This window comes from Colobus angolensis, unplaced genomic scaffold (assembly GCF_000951035.1).
Source record: "Colobus angolensis palliatus isolate OR3802 unplaced genomic scaffold, Cang.pa_1.0 Scaffold107, whole genome shotgun sequence".
NCBI classification, from domain to species: Eukaryota; Metazoa; Chordata; class Mammalia; order Primates; family Cercopithecidae; genus Colobus; species Colobus angolensis.
In genome coordinates, this window is record NW_012111697.1 from 2,679,714 (window position 1) to 2,706,770 (window position 27,057).

The 27,057-nt window shown below is 43.2% G+C and overlaps 2 protein-coding genes across 2 annotated transcripts in view; both read left to right on the forward strand.

The window, feature by feature from the left end:
- Window positions 1-5,483: 5,483 nt before the first annotated feature.
- Window positions 5,484-14,196, forward strand: LOC105515707 (zinc finger protein 181-like). Its single transcript, XM_011947583.1, is given in 5 exon segments — window positions 5,484-5,687; window positions 6,581-6,657; window positions 10,966-11,086; window positions 11,326-11,409; window positions 12,392-14,196. Coding segments are annotated over 4 exon segments (1,605 nt in total). The 5' UTR covers window positions 5,484-5,687; window positions 6,581-6,648; the 3' UTR covers window positions 13,783-14,196.
- Window positions 5,508-27,057, forward strand: part of ZNF181 (zinc finger protein 181) — a 55,933-nt gene continuing 34,383 nt past the window's right edge. Inside the window, exons 1-2 of the mRNA XM_011947548.1 lie at window positions 5,508-5,687; window positions 6,581-6,657. Coding sequence (XP_011802938.1) covers window positions 6,649-6,657 — 9 coding nt within the window. The 5' untranslated portion in view covers window positions 5,508-5,687; window positions 6,581-6,648. The remainder of the gene's footprint in view (window positions 5,688-6,580; window positions 6,658-27,057) is intronic.

A 27,057-nucleotide genomic window follows, 5' to 3' on the forward strand; every position in this document is an offset into this window, starting at 1 on the left:
CTGGGAGCAGGCCTGAACATAGGGTCCCCCAGGTTACAGAATTTTCTGGGGTTTAAATACCCTCTAGAGGTTTCCCACTGGTTACTTGGTGTACATCCTATGTAAATGATGTAGTAGCTCACAATCAGTCTGATTGGTTGCAGAAAGCAAACAAAGGCTGAAGTTACAAAAGTTACACCCTATGCAAGGATCTGATTGGTTGTGGAAAGCAACCAATCAGAGGCTGAAGTGAAGTTACAAAGTTACCCTCCCATGCAAACCTCTGATTGGTTGTTTTCCGCAACCAATCAGATACTTTCAGTTTTCCATCTGCCACGCAGAAAAAGGGGAAGTGGGCTTGCAAAGGAAGTAGTCTCTGGTCCAAAGGGGAAGTGGGCTTGCAAAGGGAGTAGTCTCGGATCCTTTTCTTACTTAGGTGTGAAAAGTTGTTTTCTGTTTGATTTAGTTCTAGAAGTCAGAGTGAGTCAGCCTTAGGTTCTGTGCCTCCAGACCCTGTTCTCCTGCCTCACTCCTACCAAGCTGCTCCCTGCAGGGGCCTGATGCCCGCAGGGAAGATTCTATTTATTCACCGTCTGGGGCTGCTCAAGCCACTGCCCTGCGCAGCCCTGCCTCCCACTGGCCCTCTCAATGGCTTTCCGCTCAGGGAACCCCTGCAGCCTGTAGTCTCTACGCAGGCCCTGGGCCACCAGGCTGGAGACAGCCGTGGCCGCACTTAGGGGTGCAAGGTGACCCGGCTATCTTCCTGGCAGGTCCTGGTGGGAGTGCCTGTCCCTTCTTCAGGGGCCTGGGACCGTGTCCCTGTCCCCCAACAAGTCCCCCAAGCATGGCTTCAGGGCAGGGTGCAGACTTGGAAGGCTGGACTGGCAGGGATACGCGTGTTCTTGCATCTCCTAACGCTGTGCCCACTGTGGGTGGGAGGGTGACTGGCTTGGGTGGGGTCCAAGGAGAGGGTGACAAATGACACCCTTGGAGAGGGGGCCTGCAAAGGGCACTGTCTGTGGCCACGTGGTTACTGTAGGATTTGGCCTTGGGGAATCTGATGGATATTGGCAGCCAGTTCCTGCCTTGTTTCTTCTTCCGGAGCCCCCTTGCTAGGCCTGCGAAAAACCCCGCGCAGCTCCAGCCACAGGTCTGGCTCAGGAGCGGCCGCAAGGGAACACGCAGGTCGCGCTGCAGGAAAGCCCCTGTCTGAGGGGGGCACGGGGCTCCACGGCAAAAGGACAGGATTTGACTTAAATTATGTTTTTCCCTTGAGGATATTTTCATTTTCTTTAAAAGAATGTAGTTTTCTTAGACCTTGGACCAAGCTGTTTTCTTAAACAGATTCCAGTAAACTCACAAGTGTCCTTCAGCTCTAGGCCTGCTGTGTGTGTGTGTGTGTGGGGGGGGGGCATGTGTGTGGATGTCTGGGGCCAAGACCAGGGATGACTGGGCTGTGGTGAGAACCTGACCCTTTCCAGTCTTCCCTGGTTTCTATTGTTCCTGCAGCTACCTAGTTTGGGGATGGATGGGGAAGGAGGCCCCAGGATGGGTCCTCACCTCTCTGCATCCCACTGGGGGCTGCATACAAATGGATGAGGACCCCCCTTGAAAGGCTCCTGTGTGGTGTAGGCCCAGGATGGGAGAGTTGGGGGGGTAGAGCTGGATGTGGGATCTAGATCAGGGATGCTTGGGGCTTTTGATGCCCTGATATGGGATTGAGGAGGGGGTGTCGTCAATGCTGAATGGGTGTGAACAGATGACTGGGGATGGGGAGCAAGGGAGATTCTGGTGGGGGAAGCACGGGGAGGTTGAGGTCAGAGCTGGGGAAACTGAGTTACAGGTTGAGGAGGAGGAAGTGTGGTCGCAGATTGCAGGGAACCCAGAGGACTTGAACAGGGAACCCCCTGGCCAGGTGGGTATGGCAGTTGACATTGGAGTTAGGGAGGGGGTGGAGGCGGTGGTGGAGCTGCAGATGGCAGGGGCAGTGTTGAAGGTGGAGGGTGATGGTTGAGGCAGGGAAGGGGCAGTGGGGTGGGGACACCCCATCAGGTTGCCCCATGCCTGTCTGAGAGATGCCTGCCCTTCCATCTGCCCTTCTGGGGTCAGCACTCCCACTTCCCCCTTGGCTGAAAAACACACACAGAAGCTGGGTGGATGCAGGTGAGTTTATTAGGCAGCTTTGTTCCGCAGGGGACAGGCCTGGGTGGGGAGGGGGCAGCGACCCTCATTCTTAAAAGATAGTCTTCAAAAGGTTTGAGAAAATCTGGATAGACGTCAGCAAGAACGAGAAAATAACATCCCCTGGTATCAAAGACTAACTCTGTTGGAATAAATATAAATCACCTCTACATCCCCCAATTCACAATGAGCTGGTATCATCCTGACACCAAAATCCAACCACTCAAGGACATAGACAAAATGTTCTATGCAAGATATTGGCAAAGTGAATGAAATTACATATAAAGAATACTATATGCTGATTAAGGAGGATTTACACCAGAAATGCAAGGTAGGTTTCAAATTACAAAATTATTTGATGTAATTTAACACATTCAGAGACTAAGGAAAAGAAAACTGTATGCATATTTCATTGAATGCAAGTGAGATGTGTTATAAAATTCGTCTTTTCTTGATTTAAAAAATTCCTTCACAGAGGGTGCAGTGGCTCACGCCTATAGTTTCAGCACTTTGGGAGGCCGAGGCGGGTGGATCATGAGGTCAGGAGATAGAGACCATCCTGGCTAACATGGTGAAACCCTGTCTCTACTAAAAATACAAAAAACTAGCCAGGCGTGGTGGCAGGTGCCTGTAGTCCCAGCTACTCGGGAGGCTGAGGTAGGTGAATGGCGTGAACCCGGGAGGCGGAGGTTGCAGTGAGGTGAGATCCGGCCACTGCACTCCATCTGGGTGACAGAGCAAGACTCCGTCTCAAAAAAAAAAAAAAAAAAATGCAACTTTAAGCCACAATGGGTTACTATTTCACACCTCCTATTTCACACCTAGGAGATTATCAAACTTTTAAAGTTTCACAAAGAGAGTGTTGGCAGTAAGAGTTGGCAACCAAAATAACCATAAACTCTGGTAGGAGTGAAAATTGGTACAACTTTGGAAAACGATTCATCATTGTACAGTAAAGTCATAGATGAGAACATACTTTGCACAAGCCAGTCTTTCCTTATTACATACTCTAAGTCTTGAGAGGAAGCCAGCTGATGCCACAGTGTTTTGTAAAACTGTGGCTGCTATAGGAATTCACCACCACACCCACAGGACACCCCAAGGTAGAAGTGTCAGAGGTGTTTAAACCAGAGCAACTCCATCTTGAATAGGGCCTGGGTAAAATAAGGCTGAGACCAACTTCCCAGACACTTACGACATTCTAAGTCACAGGATAACATTGGAGGTCAGCACAAGATACATGTCAGGTCATAAAGGCCTTGCTGGTTAAACAGGTTGCAGTAAAGAAGCCAGCCAAAACCCACCAAAATCAAGATGGCGAGGAGACTGACCTTTGGTGTCCTCACTGCTCCTTATGTGTCCGGAATGGGTTCCTTCCGGTGGGTTCGTGGTCCCACTGGCGTCAGGAGTGAAGCTGCAGACCTTCACAGTCACTGTTACAGCTCATTAAGGCGGCACATCTGGAGTTGTTCTTTCCTCCCAGTGGGTTCGTGGTCTCCCTGGCTTCAAGAGTGAAGCTGCATCTAGACCTTTGTGGTGTTACAGCTCATAAAAATAGTGCAGACCCAAAGAGCAAAACAACAAAACACTCCACACCCTGGAAGGGGACTGCAGCAGCTTGCAGCTGCTGGCTCTGGTGGCCATCTTTTATTCCCTTATTTGGCCACGCCCACATCCCACCGATTGGTCTATTTTACAGACTACTGATTGGTCCGTTTTTACAGAGTGCTGATTGGCACATTTACAAACATTTAGCTAGACACAGAGCTCTGATTGGTGCATTTTTACAGAGTGCTGATTGGTATGTCTACAAACCTTTAGCTAGACACAGAGCACTAATTGGTGCATTTACAATCCTTCAGCTAGACAGAACAGTTCTCCAAGTCCCCACCTGACCCAGAAGCCCAACTGCCTTCACCTCTCAGTTATATGCTAATTATATGCATTAGCACGCTAAGAAACACTCTCACCAGTGCCACAATTTACAAATGCCATAGTAAGGTTCAGAAGTTACCCTGCATGGTTTAAAAAGTGGGGAAGCCCTCAGCTCCGGGAAATTGCCCACCTCTTTCCTGGAAAACTCATGAATAATCCACCCCTTGCTTAGCATATCATCAAGCAATAACTACAAGTATCCTTAGTCCAGCAGCCCAAGCTGCTGCTCTAACAGTGGAGTACCCATTCTTTTGTTTCTTTACTTTCTTAATACACTTGCTTTGTCTTTGCACTGTGGACTCCCGTGGATTTTTCTTGTGTGAGATCTAAGAACCCTCTCTTGGGGTCTGGACCGGGACCCCTTTCTGGTAACAGAAGCACCGCTTCACCAAGATCATGCAGGTCAGTACTTACTAAGTACAAAAAAGTCTATAACCACACTATTTATAATTTTAAAAATAAGTGAAGTCAATTGACATTTAAGTGTTAAAAAGAAAGTAAACAACCCAAATACACACAAAGAATAGACTGCTCTGGCTTGCATACAGAAAGGTTCATTGCCCCTTTGGGTGGGCCGGGCAAGGTCAGGGCCTATGAAGCACTTCTGGGGAGACGGGGTGTCAGGCGCTGATGGCTGCGGGAGGAGTGACTCCTTCCAGGATGAACGTTTCCGTTCCCAGGGGGCGTAACGCGCGTCAGAACGGTCATTGGCGTCACAGATACGTGTCCCCTTGCATTTCCAGGAAATGCAAGGTTGGCGAACTTGCAGTCGCAAGTTCATTGGCGTCACAGATACGTGTCCCCTTGCATTTCCAGAAAATGCAAGGTTGGCGAACTACAGTCGTGATAGTCGGGTCACAGGGCGTTTTGTGAGCTATCGTCTTGGGTAAATGAGGGCCAAAAAAAACCAAAAAGAGCTCTTAAGATGAGCTGCATAGCAGCAGGGTTTGGGATGAGAGGGACCCCCTTGCTAGCAAAGGCGAACACTTGCGCGGTACCAGCAAGGGCTGCCCACGTCCCGGAGGGAAACGTTTGTGTGAGCGCAGGAATGACCCGGAAGACCTTGGCGCGGCTGCAGAATTTTCTGGGAAATGTAATTTCTTGGTCCAGGCTCCATGACCCTTACAAGTAGAGGGTGTCCGTTGGTTCCCAGGTGTATCGTTCACCAGAGGACGACAGTGTGGCCCAGGACACTGCGCGTGGTCCTAGCTGGCCGGCTCTGGCTCCACAGCCCCAGACGGTTTACCTCCTTCGGAAGCCATGACCGGTTTACTCGCTGCGCACAAGGTCCGCACAGCCGCACAGACCCTTGGGAAGTGTGGTCTTCCGGTGCCGGCAGTTCGTGGCACGGGGGACATGTATCCCGCACGCGGAGGATTCTGGGAAATGTGGTTCGGCCGTGGATGCACGAGGTCAGTCCCGCGATAACCTCAGGGCTGGAGGCAGATTCCAAGCTAAGGAATGGTTTGGGGCAGTGTCGTTCCCGGAGGTCGGCGACCGTTACCTGCTCACCAGCTACGCCGCGCGTCACGTCCGCGGAGACGCGAGCTCAGGGCGCCTGCGGGGACGGTGAGGCCCTGCTGAGGACTCCGGCAAGTGTGGGTCCCGGGGGCAACGGCGGGGCTCAGGCCTTGCGTCTGCCCCGCGGTTTGACACCGGCCGGGGCTTTGGCATTTCCTGCCCATGGTGTCGAGTCGTGTAAACGTGGGGTGATGACGGCACCGACCTCTTGGCACTGTTGTGAGAGCGAAGTGGGCGCGAGAGCAGACGCCAGCCGCAGTTGTTTTGGGGTTATGTTGTCATCAAGCCGGCGCTTTCAGTTTTGTAACCTTGAACAAATAGGTTCTGTATCTCGGAATTTCAGTTTTGTCTTCATTAAAAAAAAAAAAAAATCTGGTTTAAAACTCCTGACCTCAAGCGATCCGCCCGCCTCCGCCTCCCAAAGTGCTGGGATTAAAGAAAGGCGTAAGCCACCGCACCAGCCTGGCCAACATGGCGAAACCCCGTCTCTACTAAAAATACAAAAAAAAAAAAAAATTAGCTGGGCGTGGTGGCACGTGTCTGTAATCCCAGCTCTTCGGAGGCTGAAGCAGGAGAATCGCTTGAACCTGGGAGGCGGAGGTTGCAGTGAGCCGAGGTCGCTCCATTGTACTCCAGCCTGGGCGACGGAACGGGACTCCGTCTCAAAAAAAAAGAGACGAAAAATCTGGAATAATGTGAATGTCCACCGTCCAAAGTAGTGAAGATAACAAGCTGATAAAGTTATTACTGTTGTTTTATCAGTCTTTTATATACAGAATAATTGATTTTCCCCGCAGGTGGCACCTGGTAAACGGTTAGCCCTTGCGGAAAAACACCCTGTTAGTTCCCAGGGAGACACGGGCGCCCCGGAGAGTGATTACCAGTGTGCCTTTCCATTATGGTGTGTCACAGGTGCCAGCCTGATTTTTCATGACTACTGTTTCCTGTCCTTCTGTGCCCTCAGGACACTGCCCATCTCTAAGATAAGAGCCTGGAAAGGGGACTCTATTGGCTATTGGAAATTGCAGAATAATGGCTCAGGTAAGTCGGTGTGTCCCCAAGTCTTCCTGAAACACTTCATGAGGCCTCTGTGTGTTTGCTTTGCTTCTGCCTGTTCCCACCTAATCAAGTCCATTTAAGGGACTGGATCTATGGTTCCTTTCACTATAGGAAGGATGGAGCCCACAAGAGAACACCAAGGTATTGCTCTCTTCACCCAGTTTTCCTCTTTTCTACAGTTTTCTGCTAGAAGACTTTCTAGATTGCCAAAGTTTTTAAACTGTAATTCACAATGCAACTTTGGAATGTAAGGTTATTTGGTTTATGGTTGTCAAAACTGTACCATGTGGTCTCAAGTGAAGAGATATTTGGAGTCATCCTTGATTCTTCCTTTTGAATTATAACTAATATTCAGGTCCTCTAGTTGGATCTAAACGATACACCGTGTACAGTATCTAATCATTAGCTAGCCCATCACCACCACCACCACTACCACCCGAGTCCGAGCCACCTGGATTACTGGGGTAGCCTCCTAGCTGTATTCCCAGCATCTGCCCTTAACCCGCATCAATCTATTCTCAGTACAACTGTTACTGTGATCCTATTGTTATATAAATTCCTGTCATTCTTCAACCTAAAATTTTTCAGTGGCTCTAACTGAGTCACTTCTGCAATGACCTATTTGTACAGTTAGGCCATTACCTCTCTGATCCCACCTTCCTTCTCTGCCTCCTCATTCCTTTGAGCTCTAGCCACTGTCACTAGTTGCTGTGCCATCCATGTGGAATATTCTTCCCCTACATATGCACAAGCTTGCAGCCTTATCTCCTTCGCGTATTTGTTCCGTGGTTACTTTCTCAGAAAAGCTTCCCTGAACGCCTATTTGCAGTTGCAGTCACCTTCCTTTGACTAGCACTTCCACTCCTCCGTCACTGCTTTGTTTTCCACGGCGCGTGTCACTCACTAGCTGAGGTACTGTATGTTCAGTATATTCACCTGCTCATTGTCTATTCTTCCTGGTGGGAGGAATGTTTTTCCTTTTTTGCTGACTGCTCTAGCTTCAGTACCCAGAGTGTTACCTGGCACCAAATAGATTAGTAAGTAATTGTTGGGCGTAATGAAGAACTGGTGGGGCAGAATCATGGCATGGAAGGTGAAGCTTGCACAGGAGGGGATGTAAGTAGCAGATGTACATATTGGGTGAAGTCTGTTTTCCTGGAATAATTAGATAATTAGAACTGAAAAACTGGCATAGTGGTGCATGCCTGTTGTCCCAGCTACTTGGGAGGCTGATGAGGTGGGAAGATTTCTTGAGCCCTGTGGTGTGAGGCTGTAGTGAGCTATGATTATGTCACTGCACTCCAGCTTGGTGACAGGGCAAGAACCTGTCTCTTAAAAAAAAAAAAAAAAAAGTAAAGGCTAAAGTGAGCTAATACCAAAACCATTCATTGGTTCATCTTCTGAACACTTACGAAGTACCTGTTGGGAAAAGTTGTGCATGGATTTCAGTGTACACTGACACCCAGAACTTCAAGATCTAGTGCAGTATTGCCTAAGAGAACTTTCCGCAGTGGTGGAAGTGTTCTGCACGTGTACTGGTCAGTACGGTAGCCACCAGCCCTGTATGACTATTGAGTACTTGAATTTTGGCTTAAGCAGCGGAGGAAATGAATTTTAAATTTTATTTGTTTTATTTTTACATTTTAATTAATTTAAATGTTGTAGCCAAGTTGGCTAGTGGCTCCTGTATTGAAGATGGCAGCACTGGTAGAAAAGTAAGAAAGCATAAGAAATTTTTTTTTTTTTTTTTTTTTTGAGACGGAGTCTCGCTCTGTCACCCAGGCTGGAGTGCTGTGGCCGGATCTCAGCTCACTGCAAGCTCCACCTCCCGGGTTCATGCCATTCTCCTGCCTCAGCCTCCCGAGTAGCTGGGACTACAGGCGCTGCCACCTCGCCCGGCTAGTTTTTTGTATTTTTAGTAGAGACGGGGTTTCACCATGTTAGCCAGGATGGTCTTGATCTCCTGACCTCGTGATCCGCCCGTCTCGGCCTCCCAAAGTGCTGGGATTACAGGCTTGAGCCACCGTGCCCGGCGAAAGCATAAGAACTTAACCAGGGCTACTTTGTCCACCGTGCCCGGCGAAAGCATAAGAAATTTAAAGAAGTGCTAGAATAGACAGCGTATGTTCTTTTGTGGGCTCAGATGAGTGAACATCTCAAGCTGCCTGGGCAACTGAAGGGGAAGAAAGAAGCATCCTGGCTCTAAGTTGTAATGACTGGTTTGTCAAAGATATGAGAAATGTTATTTTTATTTGGGATATAGGCAATTAACTATCACAGTGGCAACTTCAATTAACAGGTGAATTTAGAATAATTTTTGTGTAGCAAATTGAACTGTCAAATCTTACTTGAGGATAAGTTATTGTTTATTTGGAAAACATATGTGTTAGATTGTATCTGCTTGCCTATATAAAAAGATGAGATTTCTTCCTGTCCTTTTCATCTCAATAGTGGATTGCTTGTGAAGTGCCTCAGGGTCTGATTTAATGCTTATTCAGTAATAAAACCGTTTTCTTTTTGTTTCTACATTTGTGGAGAGGATTTTCTGCCATTGGAAGGAGGTTTGAATTTTAATTATTTTCCCCAAACCTGAGAAAAGTAGATTCTGGCTTTGAAACCAAAGACCCATGTCACTTGTGGACATGCATGCAAAATATCCAAATAAAGTACTACAATACTGAATGAACTCTCAGAGCTAAAAAATAACCACAGTAGAGCAGTCTGTTTTACAAATCACAGACAGTAATAATGCTGTATTAAATGGATGTACTTTTTGCACATATTGTAATTTGACTAGCCAATAAACTATTATTGAATATTTAAGCTTCTAAAGTTTTACTATTTTAAATAATACTGTGAAATGAGTACTATTGAGAAGAATTTCTAAGTGCATCTGTGAGCATTTTTTTTAGAATATTTTCTTTGAAATGTGCTCTTTTATTTTTTTCTCTTACTTGCAGGTCCTATTTAAGGACTGTCTATGGCAGGAGTCCTCAACCTTTTTGACACTAGGAATCAGTTTCGTGGAAGACAATTTTTCCATGAAAGTGGGAGGTGGTGGAGGTGGTGGTTTGGGGATGAAACTGTTCTACATCAGATCATCAGGCATTAGTTAGATTCACATAAGGAGCATGCAACCTCAATCCCTTGGATGCGCAGTTCTCAGTAGAGATTGCGCTCCTATGAGAATCTATGCCAGAGCTGATCTGACAGCAGGTGGAGCTCGGGTGGTAATGCTTACCTCCTGCTCTGTTGCCCCATTCCTAAAAGCCACAGACCAGTACCAGTCCGTGACCGGGCGTTAGACCCCTGATCTATGACATCTTCAGTCTTTTCACCCAGGAGTCTCATATTTCAATTGTTAAATGTTTGTCAGTACTCAGTTTAAGTATACACCATAAATATATTTTTCTTTTTTGTTTATGAATCAGTTATGTGTATGTTTTAGTCTATTTGTGCTGCTGTAACAGAATACCCCAGACTGAGTAGTTTATAAATAATGAAAATTGACTTCTCATGATTTTGGTGCCTGGGAAGTCCAAGACTAAGGGGCAGACATCTGGCAAAGGCCTTCTTGCTGTGTCATTTTATGGTGGATTGGCAAAGAGAAGAGAGAGAGGCAAAGGGGGGCCTGAACTCATTTTTTAAAATAAGGAACCCGCTCCCCCAGGGATGACATTAATCCATTCATGAGGACAGAGTCCTCAAGGCCAATCGTCTCCTAAAGGTCTCACCTCTCAATACTATTAGAATGGCGATTAAGTTCAATATATGCTTTTTTAGGGAATACAATCAAACCATATGTCTATCAGTCTTTAATATAAAGATGTCTTTTTTTCTGAACCGATTTTTTGTGAGCTTTAGTGAATCTTCCTGAGTATCCCATTTGAGAGACAATCACTTTAGCCTTATTTTTAATTACTTATCTAGCACTTAAGCTCTAAAAGATATAACTAAATACTTGACTCTGTGCTGTCAAATGTCAAATGTTGCTTTTTAAAAATTCATGTAATTCTAAACTTTTGACAAAATTTACTGAAGTGAAGCTATCATGTTTGTCTCTCATTCTTATTGTGTAAAAATTCTAACTACATAACTGTCCCCTTTATTGTATGTTAATTCCAACTACATAACTGTCCTGTTATTACTTAACTGAGATCACATTCCCAATCATTGTCACAACTCCTGAATCTTGTTCCATTTCTTCCACAAGCAGGCTGATTTTGCCCCTTCTTCAGTGACAGAAGAGGCCTGGGCTATGACTGAGCTTAAATATATTTGCTATTTCAGGTGACATTTAGTGATGTGGCTATAGACTTCTCTCATGAAGAATGGGCATGGCTAGATTCTGCTCAGAGGGACTTATACAAGGATGTGATGGTCCAGAATTATGAGAACCTGGTCTCTGTAGGTAAGGATATCACCCCTTCCACTCCAATAGGGGACACCTTTCTTTTGCCACTCTGAATTGCTGGAGAGCCTCCTAAGTAAATGGCTGAATTTCTGTAGCATGTTCCCAAGGAAATGTGCGGCTCTGTTGTGCCCTGCCTGAAGCGTATCTTTCCATTTCAGTGAACACCCTTCATCCGTTCTTGTGGTCCATAATAGAGGATCACAGCTTAAACAATTCTATATTCTTCCTGTAAGCAGGTCTTCCCGTAACTAAGCCATATGTGATCATGTTATTGGAGGATGGAAAAGAGCCCTGGATGGTGGAGAAAAAACTGTCAAAAGGTATGATTCCAGGTGAGTCATGGTGAACGAGACTAAGGAAGTTTTTGTTAAAAGATGTTTATAGTGAGTGTGGAGGCATTTTACGGATACTGTCTTCAAAGATCTCAAATAGAAATGAAAAATTGAGGGATATTTAGCTTATATTTTCAAAACAATTGCTTCTCCCTCTTAAATTATTATCTCTATCACTCCTGTCATCTAATGAAGGTTAGAGGTTTTTGCCATTATAAAAATTCACATTGTTACTGTATTCATGACAAAGTAAGACAATTTATTCTTTCTTAATTCTACTTAACCAAAATATACTAATAGTTTTAAGCTAAGAAAAGCTGTCAATTAGATGGAAAATCACTTTTCTAAATTTGTAGATGAAATATGAACATATTAGAGGAAGTAAGGGACATACAAATATGTTTCTAGGAATAATATTTTCTAATGTTCAAGAAATAATATGATTCACACAGTTTCTTCATAACCTCAGAAAGCCTAAATCTTTGTCAGCTATAAAGAGCATTTAGATTACTTTGTTTTTACTGCAATTGTTTAATGTAGTAGTATCAATTCTGTATTTTAAGCTTGATAATCTGGCAGCAAATTGAGATTAATGGAAGGTTGGAGAAAAAGGCTGTGAGACAAAATGCAATCTTTCCTACATGAATATAGGCACAAAAAGATGATTTGTAATCCAGAATGCCTTCCACATCTTATTTCTGATAGTTTCGTTTTTTCAATACTATTTTATCCATTTTGTATAGTTTACCCATTTCCTTTATCACACTCTGTTCCTACTTCTTTGAACTTTCTATTCTCTGCTCCATTTGAGCATTGTTCAGAAGTCACTGAAATATTTGAGTTGTCAGAGCTATGTTTTTTCTGGGGGCTTCATTTCTTATCCATTTCTCCTAATTCCACTGTAGAAGTTTTTTTCAAGAAGTGGAAAAAAAAAAAAAAAGCAGTGCTTTGCTTTCTTGATATATTTCAGATTGGGAATCAAGATGGGAAAACAAGGAATTATCAACAAAGAAGGATATTTATGATGAAGATTCACCCCAAACAGTAACAATAGAAAAAGTTGTAAAACAACGTTTTGAATTCTCAAATTCTAATAAGAATTTGGAATATATAGAATGCAACAAATTTAGAAGCACCTTTCATTCAAAGTCTACTCTTTCCGAACCACAAAACAATTCTGCTGAAGGGAATTCACACAAATATGATATATTAAAGAAGAATGTATCAAAAAAGTCAGTTATAAAAAATGAGAGAATCAATGGTGGAAAGAAACTTTTGAATTCTAATAAAAGTAGGGCAGCCTTCAACCAGAGCAATTCTCTTATCCTTCCCCAGACTTGTAATAGAGCTAAAATCTATGCATGCAGTGAATGTGGGAAAGCCTTTGGCAAACAGTCAATCCTCAATCGCCATTGGAGAATTCATACAGGAGAGAAGCCCTATGAATGTCGTGAATGTGGGAAGACTTTTAGCCATGGGTCATCCCTTACACGACATCAGATAAGTCATAGTGGAGAGAAACCTTACAAATGTGTTGAATGTGGGAAGGCCTTTAGCCATGGCTCATCACTTACTAACCATCAGACCACTCACACTGGAGAGAAACCATACGAATGTATGAACTGTGGAAAGTCTTTTAGTCGTGTGTCCCTTCTCATTCAGCATCTAAGAATTCATACGCAAGAAAAACGCTATGAGTGTCGTATATGTGGGAAGGCCTTCATTCATAGTTCATCTCTCATTCATCATCAGAAAAGCCATACTGGAGAGAAACCTTATGAATGTAGAGAATGTGGGAAAGCTTTCTGCTGTAGCTCACACCTTACTCAACATCAAAGAATTCACAGTATAAAGAAAAAGTTTGAATGCAACAAATGTCTCAAAGTCTTTAGTAGCCTGTCATTTGTTGTTCAACATCAGAGTATTCATACTGAAGAAAATCCCTTTGAAGTTTAGAAATGCAGGAAATCCTTCAACCAGCTTGAATCACTGAATATGCATTTGAGAAATCACATTGGATTGAAACCCTACGAATGCAGTATATGTGGGAAAACCTTCAGTCATAGGTCATCCCTACTTTGATATCACAGAATTCATACTGGAGAGAAACCTTACGAATGTATTAAATGTGGGAAGACCTTCAGCTGTAGTTCAAACCTTACTGTACATCAGAAGTCATACTGGAGAAAAGCCATATAATGTAATGAGTGTGGGAAAGCTTTTAGCAAAGGCTCAAATCTTACTGCCTATCAAAGAGTACATAATGGAGAGAAACCCAATAATGTGGTAAGTGTGGAAAAGCCTTTAGATCATATGAATCACTATACATGTGAGAAACCTTACAGAAGAGAAACTATTTGAAGCAGTGTTTATCATGGTAAACTTCATAGATCCTCCCTTATTTAACATCAGAAAAAATTTATACTGGGGAAAAGTTATATGAATGTGGTGAATATGGGAGACTTTTAGCAATGATACAGACATTTTTATTAGAGTTTATACTGTAGAGAAATCATATGAAGTCAATAAATGTGGGAAAGCCTTTGTCAGTATTAGTCCCTTAATTGACATAAGTATACTCACACTAGGAAAAAACTGTGTACATGTAGCAAATGTGGGAAAGACTATAGGCAATAGGAATCTCCTACAAACTCCTACAGGAAAAAAGTATGAATGTGGAAAATTTAGAAATTGAAGGAATTCTTCAGTTCCAAGTGCATCCCTTATTCTACAATAAACTGGAGAGAAATCTCATCATATAAGAGATGTAGCAAAAGAAGATAAATGGTAGAGCAACCTGAAGGATTTAGAAATTACATGTAAATCTGCAGTGGTGCTATTTGTAAACAGGATTCTATAGGAGAGCAAATAAACATAATTAAGTATGCATTTCTTAGAGCAGTAGCTTGCAGTTTCAGTTGAGTTCTACTTAGAAATTCTTTTTAGCTAGTGGGCATGTGAAGATATTTAGTCACCCAGAGGAGCCAGTAAATATTATAATGTTAAAAATTAAAGCTGCAAAAGAAATAAAATGGTGTTAATAAAAGTTTGGTATCTAATAAGATCATTTTGTATATCATGAAGTCTTTCTCTGTGACTGTGGCAAAAAAATTTTAGTAAGATTAGCCTTAGTATAGTGTTTAGTGGGAGACTAGCAAACTTCGAGAAAAATGGCCTGCTCTTTATACTAAGAATAGCAGTATTTTGGTGAGGATTGTTCAGAGTCCATTTCCAGTAGGCTTAATTAAATACATTTCAAGAAAATTTACTGAACATCACTCATGTGTATTACACAGGGATGGGATATAGGAATCCAGTAGTTCTGAGCTCTAGTGGTGTGTCAAAATCACTGGAAGGACTTGTTAAAGCACAGATTGCTAAGCCTCAATCCTAGAGTTCCTGTATGAGTTGATTTCAATTTGCATTTTTCACACATTCTTAGGGGCAACTAACACTGTCCAGAATATAATAATAATGTTATGATGTCACTGACAACATATTGTTTCCTCAGTCATACCTATTAACCATTCCTTGAGTATCTTCTGTGGACCTGATAAGAAACACTTCATACTCTTTAAGAGCTCCGAGGTGTGTGTGTGTGAGAAGAGTGTTAAGCTTTGGAGTCTTATTACCTGGGTTTAAATCCAAGTTGCATGTATACTGGCTTTGTGTGACCTTGGACCAACTTCTTCACTGTGTCATGCCTCAGTTTCTCCATCTGTAAAATGGTAATAAAGCTATTTCACAGCATTGTGAAAATTAAATGAGTTAATTGATGCACAGTGTTTACAACAATGGCCTCTCAATAGCGTTCAATAAGTATTAGCTATTGATTTCATCTTCATCATCTCCTCATGGTTGCTTCTTCATTCTGGTCTCAGATGTCACATCTAATCACTTGTCGCTCTTATCTGTTTACTGTTTCACATTTTTGGGGGAGAGCTCTCACAAAACACTCCTGTTTCCTTCCAACAAATCCTTTAGTATCTGAGCCATTTTGAGGGAATATTTCTTGCCTAAAATAACCCGAGGAGAAACAAAGAGACCAGGTAGGAGATAAGATGAGAATTCAACAGGTCTGTGAGAAGGAAGGAGGGTGCCCTACAGAGTTGGGAAATGGACTGAGTGAAGGAGGCATCAGGCTTCCACATGGAGGAAAGGAGGTTTTACCCACTGAGACCAGAACACTACAGGTCTTCAGCAGCATCTCTGAGTACAGCATCCCATGGGCTGGGTGCCACTGCCTTCACTCTTCTGAATGGAAGTTACAGCCTGTCAATGAAGGTCACCGATGCCTGGAAAGTCAGAGTTTCCTTGTTAGCCTTGGGCCAGTCAGATGTGATTAGAGCTCAGTTGTTGGTAAACACCTAGAAGGAAGCAAGGCACATATCACTGAGTACTTCTTGGGAGCTTAATTCTTTGCTGCTGAGGGGGAGTCAGTCTTTAAACAAATTGCAGTTGTGTTAGAGGAAAAAGCTTTATATGCAGAAGTAATTGATGCAAGATGCAAGACAATGACAAGGCTGTATGGTGCAGAGTGTAAGCACTCTGGCATCAAATAGGGAAAAATTTTTATGATCATAATACAATACTGTTAATAGCAACAACTGCGCTTGCTTTGTGTGCTGCATTCAGACAAATGCTCTTAGCTCTGGACACAAATTGCTAGGTGTGAATTCAGCCTATTGAGACTGTCACTTGCTTAATCTATAAATTTGGGGAAGTCACTTCATTTCCCGATTTATCCATCAAAACAAAAATATTTCCTATCTTACCAGGTGGTTGTGAGAATTAAAAGATTTATAAAGCAAGCAACAAAGTGCCTCTGCATGGAAGTTTGTTGCTGTGTTTTTCCTGCTTTTAATAATCTTCCCACATACTGTAAGGTAAATATGGTCATCATCTTAATGCCAGTGACCTGAGTCTCTCTCAGAGTCACACATCTTAGGAATATAGGTGACATTTGAACATTCAGTAAAAGACCACACCATATTGCCCTCCTAGGACAGATCTCAGAAGACGGGAATTTCTCTTGGCAACCATACAGGCTCTCTTGCCTCCTTGAACAAAAAACATTTCCTTTGGTCATGCCGTTTCTTCTGCCTAGAATGTGTCCCATACCCCATTTATTACCACGCTTACCTAATGCCAACGGAGGCGTGCCTACCTTGCAAAGCTCACTAGGTGTGTCAAAGATGAACAAAGCTGGACATTAATGACAGTGCTGAGAACAGACTAATTGATAACTATTGCAATGGGGAAAGGAATTTGGCATGAAGTGAACTCAGTTTTGATTTGTACAAAGGTGAATGAGTATGTCAAAGGGAAGGTGAAGAAATTGGGGGTGGTGAGAAGGGGTTCATTGGACTCAGAAAAGTGAAAAATTACAAAACACAGGAAGGGAGGGGGCTGGTCTCTATGTAGTCTATCTGGGTTTGCTGCTGACACTTTGAGTTAGGCTCCTATCCTCCCACAGAGCCTGGGAGATGGGCCTTATCTTCAGGTGTTTACTAGAAGAAATTCTTTGGACAGCCTTTAGTTTTTCAGGTGTCATTAGAAAGGGTTAGTGTTGTTCAAGTCTTAATAGGCAAAAGTTGACAGGCCTGTTCAAGAAGGCTCAGAGGGGCCTGGGTAGAGTTTGGTCAAAGAAAATCTTTGTCAGCTGTCACCCTAGGCTTCCCCAGCCCACTGAGGAGGAATGGTGGTGAAGAAGAAAGAACATAGGCTCAAGGGATCAAGGTACAGGGTGTGAGTTTCTGCCAAGAGTTGTGTGACCCTGAGAAGGTAACAAGTTTTCCAAATCTCAGGTTCCTTTTCTGTAAAGAAGGAATAATAGAAGCTAACTCTGAGGAAATTAGGATTAAATGAAGTGCTACCTAAGTTACCCTCAGAGCTCAATAAATGTAGTTATTGTTATTTTGCCTCTTTGCTTACACACCACCCTGGCACACCCAACCAAGTCCTGATCTCTACTTTTGTAAGTGTGCCACATTCCCTGCACAAAGATTCCAGAAGATGAGAAATACTTAACCTAGAACCAGCAAGGCCAAAAAAAAAAAAAAAAAAAAAAAGACTCTCCTAGTAGGTGACATTGGTGCAGAACAGGGAAGGATGCAAGGGAGGAGAGGAGAGGAAGAGGCACTGCGGAGATCTGGACTCAGTGTCCCAGGCAGAGGGAAAAACTGAGAAGTGGGAAAGAGCTTGGAATGATCAGGACAGGTTGGCAGGAGAGCAGTGAGCAAAGAAAGATGGAATAGAGGACAGATTTCTAGGACTGTATCTCTTTAGAAATAGCATCCAGAAGGTTCCTGCATGGTGCTGGGCACTGGGAACACACATTACACATTAGCCATCTTTGGTACTCTCACCTCAACTGAATGATGGTTAATATTTCCCCTTTAAGACTTAGGAAAATGGAGGTGAAAGGTAGCAAGGTAGCTTGCACGAGGCGACAGCCTTGAGATAGGGCACAGCACGATTTGAATATGTTTCCGGATTCTGCAGGCCATACTCTCCCGAGGATCTGCACATGCCACTGTACATGAATGGTGGGGTTACTAAGAAGTTATAGTTCATACTTCCCTACCGCATACCACTGATTTCCAGAAAGAGGAATTTTTTCTTGTAATACTTGATGTAAGTTTAGGATTCTGGATTGAGAGTGAGCCTATTAGCAGGAAGAGAAGGCCTGAAGAATCCCAGGATGCCATGATCTTCCATGTCAGTGTGCCACAGCCATGTGGTTGAGAGTTCAAGAATATGAGACTGGGGGATAGTTAACACATCTGTGCTAGGAGGGAAGTGACTGTATCAGTGCTTCAGACTCAGCTGAACTCTCTCCCAGGCCCTACAAAACTGTCTAGATGGGTCCTGTCCTTCTTACTGGCCTTCCTAGCTTGGTCCCAAAGAGCCACCTGTACCCACTGGGTGGTGTGGGTAGACAGGTCATGTGACAAATGGAAGTTCACCCTACCAGTACCAAAAGTCCAGCCCATGAGAATGCAGGCTGCAGGAAACACTCCTGTCTCAGGCTGTCATTTGGATATGAAGCACATCCTTCTGGGTAATGTAGCTCTTCACATTCTCTGAGGCAATAGCTAAGTTGCACCCAGAGGAGCACTAGGAAGGAGCATCAAAAGACTCTTATGATGAGAGTGGTACTTCACATCGGTTCTTATGAAGGGGCTTTCTTGTATGGATAGTTGTTCAATTTGGTGTTTCTGTAGGAAGGAAGGAATGATCACTGGAGGATTCTTTTCAACTATTTTATCCTACTTCCTCCCAAAACATATATTTTCTTCTAAACATGTTTTTTGATCTTTTTAAAAATATGTCTGTGTTTTGTCAAGTATTCCTTTACTCTGTTGAATATTTCATACAATTTTAATAACTGTTTTAATATACTTGTTTCCCAATTCTACCATGTGTGTCATATCTGGGTCTATTTATACTGGTTGATTGTTCTGATAATAGGTCATACTTTTCTGCTGCTTTTGCATTGAAATATTTTGCATTGTAATTAAATGCAAAGTAATTAATTAAAATAATTACTTTTCTGGTAATTATTTTTTCAATGCAAAATATTGTGAAATTTAAATTTTTTTAGGTGCTGGATAACTCTGCATTTCCACAAGTATTCTTGAGTTCTGTTACTCAGTTATTTGGAAATAGTTTAACCCATTGGAAACCTTTTGCAAGTTTTGTTAGGTGGCACAAGGCAGCCATATGCAAGGTGAATTTTATATAATACTTTTCTCAGTTATCTACTTGTCTCCCCATGAATAACCAGGGTATTCCTCTTTCGCTTTAGGAATACAAAGTATTCCCAGCCCTGTGTAAATTCCAGACATTGCTTCCCCCTGCTCCTTTCAGTTGGTTGTTCCCTAGTCTTGGGCTATTTTCTCACATGCGTAAACAGCAGTATTCAGTGAGAACTTAACAGGGACTTTCTGCAGAACCCTGAAGATCTCTCTGTGCAGCTCTCTCCTCTATAGTCTCCTGTCCTGAAAATGTAGCCACCTTGGCCACCGTAGACACCTAACTGTCTCAGGAACTCAGAGACTACTGATTTTCCCTGGAATTCCCCCTTCCTGCATAGCAGTCTGGAAATTCTCTGAAGGCAATCTGAGGCAATTACGTGGTTCCTTGTTTCCCTCTCCCAGAGATCACTCTTCTGTGCTCCCTGATACCCAATTTCTGAAAATTATCATTTTTGTCAAGTGTTCGATGTTCTAGGTGGGAGTGTAAATCTGGCCCATGTTACACCATTGTGGCCAGAGATAGTAATCTTTTTGTCTTGTTTTGATGTCTTATGACACTCTGTTGACTACAAACATGGGGAGAGTATTATTTATTATAATAAATATCATGCCAGAGTAGGCAAAGAACATAATGAAATTAAGGCTTTCAGGAGTAACTGTGGATTTTGGTGGAGGGGGCAATATATGCAAATATTTATTAATAATTTCTAAGTGGAGGATGTTTCTTTAATGACTAAATTTTTTTTCGCTTATCTAACTTAAATTTGGTAGTGACAGAGAAATAACAAGATAGCTCAGTAAATACAAGCATGTTAGCAGAGAAAGCAGGGAAAGGAGGGAGGCAATTGGAGGGCAGGAAGTGGGTAGAAGAAATACAGCCAGAGAAGCTAATAATGTAGCATTTGAGTGGTGTCCTGAAGAAAGGTTGGGGTTGAGTTTTGAGTTTTGAAACATATGTTAGCATTCCAGGTTTTGTGCTAAGTGGTAGGTTCATAAATGACTACTACATTATTAATAATCATTCAATGAAGACTGAACTCAAAATTTCCCTAGGGAAAGAGAGTTCTAGAATATAAGATTTGTCACTTCCCAGCATCTTCACCACTCCTCCCTTTTCATTTCCCACCATTTTTGATAACCCTCCTTGCCATTCCTTGTAATATATATTTGTTCGTTTGTTTTCCAGAGACAGGTTCTCAGTCTGTCACCCAGGCTGGAGTGCAGTGATGCAGTCATAACTCACTGCAGCCTGGAACTCCTGAGCTCCAGCGATCCTCCCATCTTAGTCTCTGGAGTCACTGGGACCACAGGCGTGCACTACCAAGACTGGGTAATTAAAAAAAAAAAAAAATTGTAGACATGGAGTCTTGCTATGTTACCCAGGCTGGTCTTGAAGTCCTGGGCTCAAGCAGTGCTCCTGCATTGACCTCTCAAAGTGCTGGGATTACTTGTGTGAGCCACCATGCCCAGCTCTTGTAGTTTTTTTATTGGTGTACTCTACTTATCACTTCAGGACAGTCTTTATCATTCTCTTCCTTTGTTGTCCTTTGTCACCTCCCACCAAGTTCAGCTTCCTTGCCACTCTTCCTGTGTCCATCGTCCCCTCACTTTGCATCACTCCTTCCCCTTCACTCTCTGTGTGGGCTGTGCCCCCCTTCCAGGCTCTATATTGGGATCACCTCTAGGGAAGGGGTTGCCCAGTTTATGGTACCAGCAGCAGAGTGTGTGAGCACTTGTTTCTCCACATTCTGACACATTGCTTGTCAGACATTTTCTCCTTGCCAGTCCAATAGATGAGACAAAAAGCCATCCCAGGACACATGTTTTAATGGTGCAGAGACTTACTGAATTAACCTCCATTCATGATGTCCTATGATAAACTTCTTCACTGAATGATTGATTATTAATAATGTAGTAGTTATTAATGAACCTACCACCTAGCACAAAACCTGGAATGCTAACATACGTTTCAAAGCCACTTTTTGTGTTGTCTTCTTTGAACTTTTCTGCTAGGAGCGTTTGCTCCTTTTCCCACCAGTATGTTGGTCTTATCATTTGTAGGAGCTGTGGAGGGACTCCACACATACTAGGAAAATAAGCCAATTGTAATATGACTTGCAAATATCTTCACCACATTTTCTCCTAACATTTTGAACTTTTTTTTGATGTCATTGGCCATGCATAATATTTCATTTTTTATGCAGTCAAATTTATCAATTTGGGTTTTAAAATCTTTGGAATGGTCTTCTGTCTTCTGAGATTCTAAAAGGTATTCTTTTTTTTTCCCAAGAGTTTCATGGGACTTTTTTTCATACTCTTTCAATATAGAAATATTTCAGACATCTGAAGTTAATTTGAAGTAGGCTGTGAGAGGTAGAGCTAACTGTTTAATTTCCTCAGATGTTCAATCAATGGATTCAACACCACTTTATTTAAAAAATCATCCAGATTGCCTTGATTAGTAAGTTACCTTTTTTCACAAAATTTTGATTATTTAGATCTATTTCTGTCTTTCCATTGAGAATTCACTTACTGGTGCATGCCCACATGCATATGTGTGTTTTTTGTTTTGTTTTGTTTTGTTTTGAGACGGAGTCTGGCTCTGTCGCCCAGGCTGGAGTGCAGTGACCAGATCTCAGCTCACTGCAAGGTCCGCCTCCCGGGTTCCCGCCATTCTCCTGCCTCAGCCTCCCGTGTAGCTGGGACTACAGGCGCCCGCCACCTCGCCCGGCTAGTTTTTTTTTGTATTTTTTAGTAGAGACGGGGTTTCACCGTGTTAGCCAGGATGGTCTCGATCTCCTGACCTCGTGATCTGCCCGTCTCGGCCTCCCAAAGTGCTGGGACTACAGGCTTGAGCCACCGCGCCCGGCCTATGTGTGTTTTAAAGAATACTTCATAGGGCTTCTTGTCCCTAATACACTATTTTAAAATTCTTTCTCAGCTATTTTTGCTTATTTTTCTAAGTATAATATGAATGTCATTCAAATGAACCATCCAATAGTAGCATTTTGAGTTTTGTTTCTTTCATTCATCTTAATCCATGTGAGACTCTTCTATGTTGTTGCATGTGTCAATAGTTTGTTCCTCTTGTGGCTTCATAGCATTCAGTTGCATGAGTGTAACACACTTTGTGTATCCATCCACCAGTTGAACAATATTTGGGTTGTTTCCAGTTTCAATAAACTGAAATCTGAGTAAAACTGTTATAAATATTGCTGATCAGGTGTTGTGTTTTGTTTTGTTTTGTTTTTTTGAGATGGAGTCTCCCTCTGTCGCCCAGACTGGAATGCAGTGGCGTGATCTCAGTTCACTGCAACCTCTGCCTCCCGGGTTCAAGCGACTCTTCTGCCTCAGCCTCTCGAGTAGCTGGGACTACAGGCGGGTGTCACCATGCCCAGGTAATTTTTGTATTTTCAGTAGAGACAGAGTTCCACCATATTGGACAGGCTGGTCTTGAACTCCTGACCTCGTGATCTGCCCACCTCGGCTTCCCAAAGTGCAGTGATTACAGGCATGAGCCAGTGCACCCGGCTGCTGATCAGGTTTTTTATGTGAACATAAATCTTCATTCTCTTGGGTGAATACTTAGGAGAGGGATTGTTGGGTCATGATAAATGGAAGATTAATTTTATAAGGATAAAGTGCATCTTTTTCTTTAAAATAAATCTCATTAGAAGAACTCAAACAACTCCACACTAAAAAAACAAAGAGACAAATAATCCCTTCAAAAAATGGGCTAAGGACATGAACACACATTTCTCAAAATGTGACATACAAATGGCCAACAGGTGAATGAAGAAAATACTCAACACCACTAATTATCAGGGAAATGCAAATCAAAACTGCAATGAGATATCATCTTACCCCAGCTAGAATGGCTATTACTAAACAGACAAAAAAATAACAGATGCTATGTGGATGTTTAGAAAAGATAACACACACTGTTGCCTGAAATGTAAATTAGTGCAGCCACTAGGGAAAACAGTATGGTGATTTCTCAAAAACCCAAACAACTAAAAATGGAAGTACCACATGGTCCAGCAATTCCCCTGCTGGACACTTATCTAGAGAAAAATTAATCAGTGTATCAAAGAGATACCTGCATTCACATGTTCATTGCAGCACTATTCACAATAGCATAGATACGGAATCAACCTAAGCATTCATCAACACATGAATGGATAAAGAAAATGTGGTGTGGTGTATATACACAATGGAATAGTATATGGCCATAAAAAGAATGAAATCTTAATCACAGCAACATTGATGACATGGAGGTCATTATGCTGAGTGAAATAAGCCAGACACAGAAAGACAAATACTGCATATTCTCACTTCCATGTGGGAGCTAAAAAAGTTGATCATGGAGGCAGAAATTATAATGATAGATATCAGAGGCTGGGAAGGGGAGGGAATGAAGAGAGCTAGGTTAACGGGTACAAACATACAGTTAGATAAAATATATAAGCTCATTCTTTGATGGCAGAGTAGAATGACTATAGGTAACAATAATGTATTGTATATTTTAAGGTATCCAGAAAAAAGGATTTGAATTGTCTCAACATATGAAAATAATAAATACTCAAAATGATGGTGATGTAGTTTGCATGTGTGTCCCCTCCAAATCTCATGTTGAAATGTGATCCCCAGTGTTGGAAATGGGGCCTAGTGGAGGTGTTGGAGTCATGGTGGTGGATCCTTCTTGAAATGGCTTGGGACCCATCCCAGTGGTAACGTGTTCACAGGAGATCTGTTTGATTAAAAGAGATGGAGACCTCCCTGCTCTTGGTCCCTCTCTGACATGTGACATGCCTGTTACAGCCCCACCTTCTGCCATGAATATGAGCTTCCTGAGGCCTCATCAGAAGCTGAGCAAAAGCTAGTGTCATGCTTGTACAGCCTGAAGAACTGTGAGCCAAATAAACCTCTTTTCTTTACAAATTACCCAGTGTCAGGTCTTTCTTTATAGCAATCAAAATGGGCTAATAGAGATAGAGGCCAGATGTGGTGGCTCACACATATAATCCCAGCACTTTGGGAGGTCAAGGCAGCAGAATTGATTGAGGCCGAGTTCAAGACCAGCCTGGGCAACAGAGTGAGATCTTGTCTCTACAAGAAAACTGAAAAAATTAGCCAGGCATGGTGGCTGTCAACCTGTGGTCCCAGCTACTCAGGAGGCTGAGGCAGGAGGATCACTTGAACCTAGGAACTCAAGGCTGCAGTGAGCTAGTATTGTGTCACTGCACTCCAGTCTGGGTGACAAGGCAAGACCTTATCTCTTAAAATAGATAGATAGATAGATAGATACCTCAAATACTGTTATTTGATCATTAACATTCTATGCATGTAACAGTATTATGCATACCTCATTCATATGTACAATATGTACAATATTATGTATCAGTTTTAAAAAATCTTATTGGTATTTTCATTGTTATTAAACTGCTATTTTTAGCAGAAATTGCACCTTTATTCTATTGAAAATTCCCGTTCAATATTTTCATTTATTTAAATTCTGTTTATATTTGTCCCTCCTGAGGATTTTAGAGTTTAAAAAAAGAGTCATTAATTGGAGGGATCTGGCAAGATGGCCGAATAGGAACAGCTCCAGTCTGCAGCTCCCAGCGAGACCAATGCAGAAAATGGATGATTTCTTTTTTTCTTTTTTTTTTTTTTGAGACGGAGTCTTGCTCTGTCACCCGGGCTGGAGTGCCGTGGCCGGATCTCAGCTCACTGCAAGCTCCGCCTCCGGGTTTATGCCATTCTCCTGCCTCAGCCTCCCCAGTAGCTGGGACTACAGGCGCCTGCCACTTCGCCTGGCTAAGTTTTTTTTTTTGTTTTTTGTTTTTTGTTTTTTAGTAGAGACGGGGTTTCACCGTGTTAGCCAGGATGGTCTCGATCTCCTGACCTCGTGATCCACCCGTCTCGGCCTCCCAAAGTGCTGGGATTACAGGCTTGAGCCACCGCGCCCGGCCATAAAATGGATGATTTCTGCATGTCCAACTGAGGTACCTTGTTCATCTCACTGGGACTGGTTAGGCAGTGGGCAGCCCATGGAGGGCAAGCAGAAGCAGGATGGAGCGTTACCTCACCTGGGAACTGCAAGGGGCCAGGGACCTCCCTCCCCCAACTAGGGAAAGCCGTGAGGGACTGTGCTATCTGGCCCAGATACTATGCTTGTCCCACAGTTTTTGCAATCTGCAGACCAGGAGATCCCCTCATGTGCCTACACCACCAGGCCCCTGGGTTTCAAGCACAAAACTGGGCAACTGTTTGGACAGACACTGAGCTAGCTGCAGGGGTTTTTTCACACCCCAGTGGCACCTGGAACACCAGTGTGATAGAACTGTTCACTCCCCTGGAAAGGGGGCTGAAGCCAGGGAGCCAAGAGGTCTCACTTGGTGGGTCCCACTCCCACGGAGCCCAGTAAGCTAAGAACCACTGGCTTGAAATTTTCACCATCAACACAGCAGTCTGAAGTCGACCTCGGATGATCCAGCTTGGTGGTGGGAGGGGCGTCTGCCATTACTGAGGCTTGAGTAGGCAGGTTTCTCCTGACCCTGCTAAGGACTGGCTGGAACTAAACACAGTGAGGAAAAGCAGCTGTGATCAGACTGCGTTGCTAGATTCCTCCTCACTGGGTGTGACATCTCTGAAAGAAAGGCGGCAGCTCCAGTCAGGGGCTTATAAATAAAACTCCCATCTCCCTGGGACAGAGCACCTGGGTGAAGGGGTGGCTTTGGGCATAGCTTCAGTGGACTTAAACATTCCTGCTTGTTGCCTCTGAAGAGAGCAGTGGATCCTGACAAGGAAGGTTCTCCCAACACAGTGCTTGAGCTCTGTTAAGGGACAGACTGCCTCCTCAAGTGGGTCCCTGACCCCCATGCCTCTTGACTGGGAGAAACCTCCCAATGGGTTGACGGACACCCCATACAGGAGAGCTCCAACTAGCGTCAGGCTGGTGCTCCTCTTGGACAAAGCTTCCAGAGGAAGGAGCAGGCAGCAATTTTTTCTGTTCTGCAGCCTCTGCTGGTGATACCCAGGAAAATAGAGTCTGGGGCAGACCTCCAGCATACTGCAGCAGACTTGCAGAAGAGGGGCCTTTTAAAAGAAAAACTAACAAACAGAATGTAATAACATCAACAGAAAGGACCCCCCTACACAGAAACCCCATCCGAAGATCATCAGCCTCAAAGATCAAAGGTAGATAAATCCATGAAGATGGGGAGAAACCAGCACAAAATTGCTGAAAATTCCAAAAACCAGAATGCCTCTTCTCCAAATGATTGGAACCCCTCTCTAGCAAGGGCACAAAACTGGACAGAGAATGAGTTTGACAAATTGACAGAAGTAGATTTCAGAAAGTGGGCAATAACAAACTCCTCTAAGATAAAAGAGCATGTTCCAGCCCAATGCAAGGAAGGTAAGAACCTTGACAAAAGGTTACAGGAATTGCCAACTAGAATAACCAGTTTAGAGAAGAAGATAAATGACCTAATGGAGCTGAAAAACACAACGTGAGAACTTCATTAAGCATACACAAGTATCAACAGCTGAATCAATCAAACAGAAGAAAGGATAACAGAGATTGAAGATCAACTTAATGAAATAAAGCATGAAGACAAGATTAGAGAAAAAAGAATGAGAAGGAACGAACAAAATCTCCAAGAAATACGGGGCTATGTGAAAAGACCAAATGAACAATTGATTGGGGTCCCTGAAAGTGATGGGGAGAATGGAACCAGGTTGGAAAACACACTTCTGGATATTATCCAGGAGAACTTCCCCAACTTAGCAAGACAGACCAACATTCAAATTCAGGAAATACAGAGAACACCACTAAATACACCTTGAGAAATGCAACCCCAAGACACAT